The sequence below is a fragment of the Amborella trichopoda genome, chromosome 2 (genome assembly GCF_054954075.1).
Source record: "Amborella trichopoda isolate Santa Cruz 75 chromosome 2, AtrichopodaSantaCruz75HAP2 v2.0, whole genome shotgun sequence".
Classification (NCBI taxonomy): Eukaryota; Viridiplantae; Streptophyta; class Magnoliopsida; order Amborellales; family Amborellaceae; genus Amborella; species Amborella trichopoda.
In genome coordinates this window covers 60,977,342-60,989,611 of record NC_142337.1, presented here as the reverse complement: position 1 = coordinate 60,989,611, position 12,270 = coordinate 60,977,342, and the positions used below count along the sequence as shown (strand labels likewise).

Sequence of the window (12,270 nt, the reverse complement as noted above, 5' to 3'; positions counted from 1 at the left end):
TGCTCTATCAATTCAGGAAAATGTTTTGATGGGCTGCCCCATCAAAATAAGTAATGCCTCGCGTCAAAACACACTGAAAATTGCGGTTTTGGCATTGGAAAACCTTGAAATCTAGCATTTTGGCCTTGACCATTGAAAAAATTGGATTTGAAGCCCTTTTTATATTGTAACACATTATTTAGACTATTCATTCACTCTAAAAATAAGTTATGTATCCATTTTTGAACTTCAAATTTTGTAGTCGATGTTGGAAATTGATTTTAAGCAATCATGAAAAATTTTGATACCCAAAATGCTTTCAGCATGAGTATTTGAGGTGAGACTTTATTTTAATAAAGTCGAAGCCTTGTAGAAATTGAATCCTCTAATTTAAGAGCTACTTAAAGGGTACTTTTTGGATTTAGAATTCTGAGTTCTACTTTAAAATCGCCATATTCAATTTTTTCCAAGAAAACATATTTGTTAATGAGTTTCTGATTACCGGGATCCAACTATCCAAAAATTGGATGGTCTTCGATGTAAATTTTTCAAGTGTTTTTTGTATTTGGTGGTTGCCATGTTGAAGGGGTCAAGTCCCCAAACATTGGGGTTTTAAAAATACTCCTATTTTACACCTACAAAAGCTTGCTTAGTTCAACGACAGCACCTCGATTCTCTTCTTCGAAGTCTTCTGATAAAATACTAAGGCATGAGCACACTCTCTCTCGCTCTGCTCACCCATCTTTGTTTATCCGATTGGTCGAGCTTGATTTCCTCAAAATTAACTAAATTCCTTGATCAAAATGCAAATCGATGTCTGATATTTACAAAACCTTCACTGAGAGTTCTTTTTTACGTTTCAAGACATGACCTCAAGGGCTTCTCTAGTCTGGCCAAGGATATTGAAGACTGTGGCTGCAATATGAGCAGGCGTTAAGCCTGCTTCTGCCAATTGATTGGCTGGTGATCCGTGGTCGATGTAATTATCAGGGAGAACTAGAGGCCTCCACTGCACAAGAAGAAAAAAAGAAAAAAAAGAAACAAGAAAAGATAAGAAAAATAATTATACTTAGCACACTATAAAACATTAGGCAAGAATTACACAACTCTATTATAGAACCCCCAGTTCATGGTGGTACAGGTAATATCCACCACACAATCATTGAGAAAGGAAGGTGTATATTCCATTGACATACCACCATTGGTGTAAGATTTTACATTCCCTTCCATGGTCATGAAGATAATACCTTCGTACTTCCATCGAGAAGGCCATCAAGGGACATGAACTGAGCCACGTGGGCCCCGAAGCCGCCGATGCTGCCCTCTTCAACTGTGATGAGGACTTGGTGGGTTTTGGCAAGGCGACGTATCATCCCTTGATCCAATGGCTTGCAGAAGCGGGCATCTGCTACTGTGGGCCGAAGGCCACGTCTTTCAAGCAAGGAAGCAGCTGCGAGGCAGCTTTGAACGGCCATTCCATAGCCTAAAAGAGCTACCCTCTCCCCTTCTACTAAAATTCTTCCTTTTCCAATCTGCAAATATAGGAAATGACTGAGCTTTTTTGGCTTGTTTTTGGTATAGTAGTTCATGGCATAAGAACATGGTTATAATGGCTCCTAATGCCAATTGAGAACCATGGCTGGATGAAATAGATATTTTCCCAAAACTTATTTGAATATGAATAACGCACCACAAAAGGATGGATGAATTATGAATAATTTTTTCAAAAGCCAAAGCAAAAGAGAAAAGTGTGCGACTACTCACATGTTCATAGGGAAAGAGTAGTAAATTTACCTCAAGGGGAGTTCCCTTATTGCCCTCCGGCAAGGGGATGCCAACTCCATTGCCTCGAGGGTAGCGGAAGCAACTAGGCCGGTCATCGATGGCAGCAGCCGTGGCCACCATGTGGAAGAGCTCGGCCTCATTTGACGGTGCCATCACCACCATGTTGGGCAGGCATGCAAGGAAGGTCACATCAAATGCACCGCAATGTGTGGGTCCGTCAGCCCCAACAAGTCCGGCTCTGTCCATGGCGAACCTCACTGGCAGCTTTTGGAGATCCACATCGTGTATTACCTATTTTGTGATAGAACCAAAATGAAAGTCCAGAAACGCAAAATTGGTCATATTTTGGGCAGAAAAATCCTTTTTTTGTATTCTCTTTTAGTTAATTATTTAATTTCCTTTATATTCATACAAGGTTATAAATCTTCAACTATTTTGAACTCAACACATTTGTTGAGGGCTCTCAACTAAACTGTGGGCCTTATGATAGTAGGGAGAGGCAAGCTAGTCATTTGAACTTTCCACCACTAGCGAGGTCAATAAGAGGTTAAATGATGGGCCCAACCATAGGGCTGGCCGGGCCTGGGCTTGGGCTGGGCAATCCCTGGCCCTAGCCCTAGCCCTAGCCCGGTCTCATCCCTATAGGACCAGCCCAAGCTCAGGCCAAATGGTATGAGGAACAAAAGGGCCGTTTGGGCCGAACCCGGCTGGCCCTATATTGGCCCAGGCCCGGCCCTCCAGCCGTAGCCCAGGTCCTATTTTTTTGTAGGGCCAGGTCGACGGGGCTGGGCAAGCCACCCGTTCTATTGCCGCCCCTGCTCAATTGTTGGATTTTGTAAATAGGTATATGATTGGTTTCTATTAGCTTATGTTTCTCTTATGTCCTTTACATCTCAAGTTTTATGAGTCTATAACTTTTTAAACCTCTGCACTTAAACATAATTTAGGTATGGCAGAGTGTTAAATACGTTTCGCTTTAGTATATATCATCTTTTCAAAGATTTTGCATAGAGAAATACTTGCAAGATGTGACATTTCTTGAGCATTAAAACACTAATATCCCATTGAATCTTGGCTTCTCCTTCAGTCTACCACCATAGAGAAAAGGATGCATGTATGTATATGTGTGTGAGAGAGAGAGAGGTGTTGGTCATGCCTGATCGTAGGCGCGTTGGAGGAAGGAGGAATAGATTGCACAGAAGGGCTTTACACCCTCACAAGTGAGGCCAGCTGCAAAGGTGACTGCATGTTGCTCGGCAATGCCCACGTCAAAGCATCGGTTCGGGAAGCGGCGAAGGAAGGCATTGAGGCCAGTGCCACCTCCCATGGCTGCATGAATCGCCACAATATCGGGATCAGCCTCAGCCTCAGCAATGAGAGCATCTGCAAAATAGGAAGTGTAGGACTTGGTGTTGGCTGTGCCCTTGAATTGCTTCCCTGTGGCTGGATCGAACTTTGCAACGCCTATCACCACCAAAACATCATTAAGGTTGGCAGTAGACACCCACTTATATAGCATTAGTAAAAATTAGAAGACCAAAGAAATATGACCAATGTTTCAATCAAGACAAAGCTATTTTTTCTTCTTTCCTTGTTTTTTTTTTTTTTTCAGAACTACCATAAAAAAGGATTATGAATTAGTGATATTTTAGGGGTTTTAAAAAAATTTCAAAATGACATGGAGTTTTCAATTTGGAGTTCTCCTAGAGAACTAAACTTCCATTTAATGGGGGAACAAAAATGGTACCTCTCTATCTAATATCTAAATGACCTTGCGAAATTACTTCGTATTACTGTGGCAGCCTAAGGGCCAGTTTGGATGGGCACTTATTTGGAGTATTTTAGGCACTTTTACTTGAAACTGCACGTAAGGGAGTTTCATTTGCTCCAGTTAGTCTTAATTCTCTACCCCCGCTTGAAAAAAATAAAAACCAACACATACTCAAGTGATGGCGAAATCTCTCTTTTTTATATTCAAGTGGCAGTTGAAAACGATCCATCCAAACTGGCCCTAAGTTGTTTTTTTTCGTAACACGCATTAGCTCACCATTGTCCGCTGGAGCAAAGTTCGTTATACCTGTTTCTCCATCAGTTTCCCTTCCATTAAGTGGCACTTAAAATAGCTCCTTTTTTGTTTGAATTCTCCTAAAACCCTCTGAATGATAGGGTAACAATCCTAATTCTTTCATAACTTCTAGTTGAGGCACATTAAGAGGAGTAAACAATGAACAACAACAGGAGTCATCCTAATGGGTGCACAAGCCAGTCATATGGCTTCCCATAAGCCAATGCATCTAGATCGTCCATTCCATTGAGAACCCCAATGAAAAAATAAATGGGGTGGGGCCACATTTAGAAAACAATTGGGTCCCACACCAATCGAAATGGACGGTCCAAAAACATACCAAGCTTGTAAGAAATCCATAAGATCCCACTTATGCCAGTGTTTCAAACATCAGATCAGGCTCCAATTCAGGAAGGGGCTGATTCCAATTCCTCCAGTCTCCCTCAAGTGAGTCCAGGTTGGACTGGGCTATATTTAAACAAAGAAATTTAAAATGAAAACTAGAGAATTGGGAGACCTAGGGAATTCCGATGATTTTTTTTTTTTGGGCCTGGATTTGCCAAACTCTCGATCCCATCCAGCTCTGATGATTCCTGAGTTGGATAGGCGATCACTGGCTTGTACAACCAAATTTGGTGTGTACAATCAATTTTAATAAGAGTAATCATTACCATGATACTTATCATAGGCTCGTTCAGCATACGGATATCCCCTTCCTTTTTCAGTAGCAACATGGATTAGAACAGGACCAGTAGTGGGGGTGGCCTTAACATCTCGTAAGATTGTGATCAGATCGTCCAAGTTGTGACCATCAACTGGTCCGATGTAATAGAGACCAAGCTCCTCAAACAATGTGGAGCCTGAGCCACTTATCATTCCTCTTGCATATTCATCCACCTTGGCTGCTAGCTCATGCATGGGGCCTCCAATTTGTTTTGTCACACCCTGAAAATTTAAATGTAGCATGCCTTAGACATTGCTCAAGTTGGGTTCATGGATAAGGCCCAAAATTCAGTGAAAACTATGATTGAAATTTTTTTGAGTTTGGGGAATGAAAAATTAGCAACAAGGCGTGGTGAATCTGGTTTGATTGGAAAAGGAAATTGATCTAAGCGGGAAATGTTTACTTAATTTTATGGGAAATAAAGGTTGATCTTGGTTCGTAGTTAAGGTGGTGAAAACACAACATAACATCAAGAACTGCGATCTCACCTGTTTCCCGACCCAAAAAGATGGACATTTTGGGTGAAATGTTGGACTGAATGTGGGTTGTGAATTTCAGAAAGCCCTTAGGCTTCGGATAAGACATCCAGTTCGTGAGAGGGAGGTCAAGGGTTCAATCCTTGAAGTTTGTCCCAACAACAAACCAAGTGGACGTACTGTTTCATATTGAGACAACTACACAAGTACCTGGACGCTAAAATCAGAGCTGAAGAGAAGAAGTATACAAAAATTTCAACTGATTTTTGAAAAGCTATATAAAGAAAATTTCCAATTTTAGATCCAACTGTACAGCTGGAGCCCAAACAATTCCCGATATTGGCAAAAATAGCCTCGATCCGTATTACGGCTAAAAAACAAAGAAAGCAATAGTTTTCCAACAAATTTTGGAGGTTACCTCTCTACATCACATTCAAAATTTGGTCATCACATTAGGCTCTTGGGAATTACTAAAGCCACTATAGTGATTATTAAAAATCATTCAAAATTATTAAAATTCATTCAAAATTATTGAGAAACATTTATGGTGTCTCCGGGACCTACTGACCTTAGCAACCTCCCTAAGCTGCCTAAGGGATCGGCTAGACTGTAGACGACTGAGAGCACTACTAAGGGCCCCCACAGGCGGTATGGGTCCATCGAGTGTGGCAGTGGGCAAAGAAACTTGCTTGTTGTCATTGAGAATGACAATCATGTTAGAGTCCAAGTAACCTGCATTGTTCATGGCCTCATATGCCTGTCCTGCAGTCATGGCACCATCTCCTATCACCACCACCACATGGTTCTTCCTTCCCTTCAGGTCTCTCCCAACTGCCATCCCTGTCTCCCAAACAAGTAAGACAATAAGCACCGCTTCTGTTCAAGTTCAAAGCAACAACAAAGCATTCATAGCGGGCTCTGCAACCAAAAAATCTACTTTTGAAACAAGCAGCCAATGTATATTTTTTATATATTATATATTATTTTATAAGTATAAAATAATATATAAAATATTCTTTTTGGATTCGTTAGGGTCTGGATCCGGATCCAAATCCCATGTATATTATATATTATTTTATAAGTATAAAATAATATATAAAATATTCTTTTTGGATTCGTTAGGGTCTGGATCCGGATCCAAACCCATGCATATTTTTTGGATCCAAACCCAAATATATCGAATCCAGATCCCATTTATACTTTTTTGATCTAAATCCAGATCCCAATATATCCATACCAGATCCAACTCGTTCTCAATGGTCATGTGGCTTGAGTAACCCAAGTGGGACAAAGTACCAAAATGTCCTCGGTTGTTAGGGTTCCGAACTTGATAAGGGTCAATTTGTATTTCTTAACAAAATAATTCAGAAGACACCTAATTGAAATAATTTTTAAGAAGTTAGTAAATTGAATTATTTAACAACGTAATTAATGTTAGGGAAACATATATCCACAACTAAAATATTGACCACATAACATTTCACACATTTATGAAAACACACCTAAAATATCAGCTATTCTAATCTATTCTTTGATGACTTTTTGAAATTAAAAATAAAAAAGTATGGGTGAGATGTTAAACAATTCATCTCTCAGATTTTACGATATGCGGTCCCAAGGTATAAATCATCCATCTTAAAAGATAGATGCAAATAGGTGGTCCATCTAAAAACAATTGAAACTAACAGTTCAAATATATTTTTAATAGAATTATTATTTTTAACTTTTTAAATTTATTTATTTCTTCATATTCATGATCTCCATGTTAGAGATTACGAGTCCTTAAAAATTAAATAAAAAAAAATCCATCTAAAAAATAGATGTTTACGAGGCAACTCATGTCTACGTAGACTCATAGGAACCGTGTCCCTTTCAATACGAGGCCTTCACATATTATTTCAATACGAGGCCTTCACATATTATATAGTCTCCTTATCTTGACAAGCTTAAAGATCAGGCAACTTTAGGGAAACTATAAAGGGAAAAGTTTATATAGAACTGAGGCTCTGAACAATCAAATTAGAGCCTAGCTCAGAAATTTCACAAGAAGAGGTTGTTTTGATGCCCAAATATCCTCATTTTGATCATCTCGACATGAAAATGTATAGACATGAGAAAAAAATGGATTCAAGTTTTGGAAATAGTACACCTTGTAACGCATTATTGGACCGTCAATTTTCAAGTTTTCATAAATCTGCTAAATCTACACTATGTTTTAAGCTTTAAATTTTATAATTAAAGTTAATAATATATTTAAAGCCTATCACAAAGTTTTTCAGTATTGAAACCACTTTTCTCAACCCTATTTGAAGGTGGGCTCTAATTTGATTGTTTAGAGCTTCAGCTCTATCGAACCTGCACCCAAATATAAAAAGGAGTACTCCTTTCTTGTTACGGAAAATTACAAAAAATTCTCAAAATGACACTTTCTATTCAACCTACCCCAACAAAGTTTTCTTTAGCAACTTTTATCTCTAAATTGAACATTTGTAGCAAATACCCTAAAGTCAAAAAAATCATTTTTTGACAAAAAATGCCCATAGTGTAGGACTGCATGCCCAAAGTGCTAGGCCCCCCATTTTTGTGCCGGACCGCCCCTATTTTGTGTCAGGCCGTATGATTTCCAGAAGCCCAAAGTGCCAGACCGCCCCCATTTTATGCCGAACCACATGTCCAAAGTGCCGAACCGCCACTATTTTGTATCGGACCACATGCTTTTCAGAAGCCCAAAGTACCGAACCGCCACTATTTTGTATCGGACCGCATGCTTTTCAGAAGCCCAAAGTGCCGAACAACTCCCATTTTGTACCGGACCGCCCTATTTTGTGCCGGACCACATGCTTTCCAAAAGCAAAGTGCCTGACCTCCCCCATTTTATGTTGGACCACATGCTCAAAGTGTCGGATGGCCCCTATTTTGTGTCGGACCGCATGCTTTCCAAAAGCAAAGTGCTAGACCGTATGCTTTTTTTAGAGTATTTTTGTCTTCATTTTACCTTTTTATATGACTTGGGGGTAAATTGCATGTTTATAATTTCCCCTTTCTTTTTCCTTGTCTGCGTGACTCCGATAGTATGGTCAAAGGGAACAATCACCATCACATTCGTAGTCTGAACAGCGATGGTTAGAGAGTGGGTCCCCTCAAATAAACCATTCACTCGAACCTCAGAAGTGTACAAAATGCTCCCATGTCTCATCAATCGCAGTCCAACCCCTTGATGGGACCGTGATGACCCTGTGACCATACTGTTTATATGATGGACGTGCTTAGTATATGGGCCCTTTTTGTTATTTTCATTTTCCCTCTATTATGCGGTCGGTAGACAAGTACGTCCACTAAAGTATAAATCGAAGGATGAGGTTTCTATAAGGCCTAGGCTTTATGGCAACAAAGAAAGCCTCGCCTCAAACCCTCGGAAACAGTGTTGGCAGCGGAAATATGTATGATAGCATTCTAAAATCAATTTCTATAATAAAATTTGAAACTTAAAAAATAGTACAAATTTTAGGGATCTATGAACACTTACTTTAAGGGCAAAATAAATGGTATAAATAATTTGTCATAATATATACTATTTTTAAAATTTAAAATCTTTATTTTTTTTTACAACCATAATGTTCATGCCAAGATGTTCAATGTAAAGGTTTTCTATTACTTGGATTGCCATTTTCTATGTCTATGAGTTATGACGTGAGGCTTTATTTGATAGGGATGCAGCTCTATCGCAACATTTTCCTAAATGGAATCAATAGGTCCATACATTAGATCGCCTTAAGTCCATCACCACCGTCCATCCTTCATAATTGGCTGATTGCCAAACTTCTTGGTCGGACACGCATAAAGACTGGGACCCACACCATTTTTGTCTATATCCTAATGGAGATGGATGGTGGAGGTGTACCCGCTTTCTGTAAACCCCATTTAAGCCAAAAAATGGGATTTTGGCGTGTTAGTTTATGCACCTATTCAAGTGTCATTTTTTAAAAAAATGTTTGCCTTAGAGATGGATTTTAGGTTAATTTATTTCAAAATTTTATTTGGGAGATAGATTTTGGAATTAAAGTTTATGAGAGTAATCTCGACCACCCACATGTTTTAAATCTGAAAAAGAAAGCTAGAATTTAATGTTAAAGAATATTCTATAAATAAACCATTTATCTTTTATATATAGAGGTCACAATCATTATCACTCACTAGATGTCAAATTGAATAGTATGGGGTGAGTCACGAAGTCCAATAATTTTGTTTTTGAAGCTTTGTGTCTTTCAATGACACTCTTACAACTACCCATTTTGATATTCAAAAGGCGAGAATGATTGTGACATCTATGTACAAAAGATAAATAGTCTTTTTGTAGGCACTTCCTAAAATTAAACATAAACTGTTTTCAATTTTCTTTTTGGACTTCTTTTAATTATTCTAAAATAATTTATTTTTTAGTTTTGGGTTTCCTTTTTTATATACATATTTATGATAGTGATAGAGGAGATTATTGACAGGTGAAATTTTAGATCCGAAATCACTCTCCAAGAATGATTTCTAGAAAGGGACCATTTGAATTAAAATTTCCTCTTCTCAACAATGTAAAATCTCATTGAGTGTGACAATATATCCATTTGTTCGAAAATCTAGAAAAAAAATTATTGAGATTTTTTATGACCAGAATATTTTCATATCACGATATTTTACTCTTCTTTGGTTTTTGTTATAATGCCTAGCATAAATTTATCAAAACTCCAATTTCACATACAAATTTTCAAAGAAAATAAAACCTACGAAAAATACGAGATAACGTGATGAAGCATATCTTTAAAAAGGTCAAATTAAGTAGATTTTCTTCTTTCAGAATTATTTATTTATTATTCTAACTTGTTCCTTTTTTCTCTAAAAAAAATCTTCCAACAAATTTTTCAACTGAATTTTAAAAAATAATCACTACATGCAGTTACAAAACCCAGTTCTTTACAAGGAACCATCAAAGATGAAATATTCTTCTATTTGATCCAATAATGATAGACTTCAGCCTAGGGGCCACTCATCTCGAGTCATAACCATAAGAGAAGATTTTGAGATTACGTGGACTCTACTATTTGGCACATGTAGTATGCTGTTTGCTTGCTACTATCGGCGTGGAATATGCTACAAGTAACATGATGTTTGTGTGCTACAAGTATAGTGGAATGTGATAAGATGAAGGCATAATAGGGGGTTCAAACCCTATACAATAGGATAAAGGGGTCACAATATTAGAAATTATATTTGAAGGTATATTTTTTAATTTCTAGCGGTGCGTTCTCAAAAAAATTCCAAAACACCTTTTCGGTATTGGGACGCCACAAAAATATGTTTTAGTAATTTTACCTCTAAAGATGGATAAAATCATCAAAATACTTTAATTATTCTAGCTTCCCAACACCAAATAAAAGCAATTTTAAAATTTTTTAAGATGCATTTGATTGATATAAAACTTTACAAGCGTATGCGTATAATTTGTATCTTTTTAAAGGGTTCAACCCGTTTTATATATTTTTTAAAAAAAACATTGTTGTCCTATGTGGAAGGGGTTGAGGTGGTAGGTATGATACCTCTTATTCCACATTGTGGTTTTTATTCCCACTATTAGTTTCAAAAACCATTAATTAAAACATAGGATACCTCTTATTACATTTTTATTCCCACTATAAGTTTCAAAAACCATTAATTAAAATACAGATAGGGCCTCTTATCCCCCATTGAATTATATAAAAAAAAAAAAAAAAGAGCGAGCGTTGTCCTACATGAATTGAGTGACAAAATAGAAACCAGAGGGAATTAAGTGATAAAATCGAAGGTAGAGGGTAAAAAAGGTACCTAAGCCGGCAGAGATGCTAGTGGAGCTGTGCCCCGCCCCAAAGCAATCGTACTCACTCTCTGAGCGCTTGGTGAACCCTGAAAGACCATTGGTTTGCCTCAGTGTACCCATTTTCTCTCTCCTCCCCGTCAATATCTTGTGAGGGTAAGTCTGCAAATTACAACCAAATTATGTTCAGCTACAGAGAGAATGAGAAAATAGAGAGAGAATGAGAGAGAAAACCTGGTGGCCAACGTCCCAGAGTATCTTATCTTGTGGAGCGTTGAAGACGTAGTGAATGGCTACAGTGAGCTCCACCACCCCAAGACTGGAGCCCAGGTGACCCCCGGTCTTCGACACATGGAATATTACATCTGACCGAACCTCATCGGCCAGTTGTTTGAGCTCCTGCAGGTACACAAATGGCCTCATTTTCCTCAATCCTAGAGAGAGAAAGAGGATTATCCAACACTCAATTGCTTCCAACCCGAAGCCCCCCTTCTCAGATAATACGAATCAAGAGAGAGAGAGACGAGCATTGTATGCGTGGGTGGTGTTGTAAGATTAAAAAAAATTAGAGAGAGAAAGAAGAGAGAAGATAATATTACTGGGATGGAGAGGTTCTTCATGTGAATGGGGTAGTTGATGGTGTCGAGTAGTGGCGTTGGAGGCCTTTCCGAGTGGTATTCTCCTCTCTCGCTCAGCGCTCCACAAAGGCACCCTCCTTTTCGTTTCATCCCTATTGCCTGCAACTGCAATAAGCCCCTCTCAGTCCAAACATACATTCCTAGAGAGAGAAATTGTTAGAAGAGTGTAATTAGGAGGAAAATTTGAGGCATTTCATTATAGAGAGCCATTAAAAGAGTGCAGTATACTTGCGATAGAGTCTAGAGAGAGAGAGACCTGGGGTAGGGCTCTAGAGGAGAATGAAGTATTGCTGGTATCGAGTCCTCCTGCTAAGAAGGGCGCAGGCGTTGTTAGAGTGGGCGGGCAGATGGGTCGAGGGACCGCCATTTTTTCACTGTAGAATTTGAGTTGAGAGGAGAGAGAGAGAGATTTCAGGGGAAGAGAGAGAGGATAGCGTCATTTGTATAAAAAGGAGGTGAGGGTGTGTGGCTGAGGATAGGGGACACCCTCCAACTCAACAACGGGTCTGATTGCTATTGGTGGAATGTATCCAAATGTTTTGCTTTTATCGAAATCTGACACGTGTCTTAATATAATTGGCAAACAAGAGGAACAGGAAAAATTAACATTTGACACCTTTTTCTAGTTTCTACCTTACCTTTCTAATAAGGTTCTTATATGCTAATTTGCATTCGAAAGGGGGTCTTTTCTTATAATGGAACTGGGGTCGTCATGGAGCACCACTTGTACATCTCCTATAGTTTAGGTTTCCATTCTCATTTAA

The 12,270-nt window shown here is 38.5% G+C and overlaps 1 protein-coding gene across 2 annotated transcripts; it reads right to left on the bottom strand.

Moving 5' to 3' along the window:
• Window positions 1–749: 749 nt before the first annotated feature.
• On the bottom strand, window positions 750–11,919 carry LOC18445165 (putative 1-deoxy-D-xylulose-5-phosphate synthase, chloroplastic). 2 transcript variants are annotated; one of them, XM_006855308.4, is made up of 10 exons: window positions 11,763–11,919; window positions 11,468–11,611; window positions 11,103–11,267; window positions 10,880–11,030; window positions 5,598–5,869; window positions 4,501–4,774; window positions 2,921–3,228; window positions 1,774–2,055; window positions 1,227–1,511; window positions 750–988 (listed from the first exon to the last, which is right to left on the bottom strand). In XM_006855308.4, exons 1-10 carry the CDS (start codon window positions 11,871–11,873, stop codon window positions 839–841), a joined length of 2,142 nt encoding a protein of 713 aa, XP_006855370.1. In that variant the 5' UTR covers window positions 11,874–11,919; the 3' UTR covers window positions 750–838. The 2 variants fall into 2 exon arrangements, with proteins under 2 accessions (XP_006855370.1, XP_011627386.1); XM_011629084.3 differs by having other exon boundaries at window positions 11,468–11,605.
• Window positions 11,920–12,270: the final 351 nt, after the last annotated feature.

Bases quoted from the DNA above. Each gene is read 5' to 3' on its own strand.
- LOC18445165 (XM_006855308.4), bottom strand. From the start codon at position 11,873: ATGGCGGTCCCTCGACCCATCTGCCCGCCCACTCTAACAACGCCTGCG. The intron at 1,512-1,773 runs GTAAATTTACTA...CTATATTTGCAG, and splicing joins ATAAGGGAACTCCCCTTGAG to ATTGGAAAAGGAAGAATTTT. The intron at 989-1,226 runs GTATTATCTTCA...CTTCTTGTGCAG, and splicing joins TTCTCGATGGAAGTACGAAG to TGGAGGCCTCTAGTTCTCCC.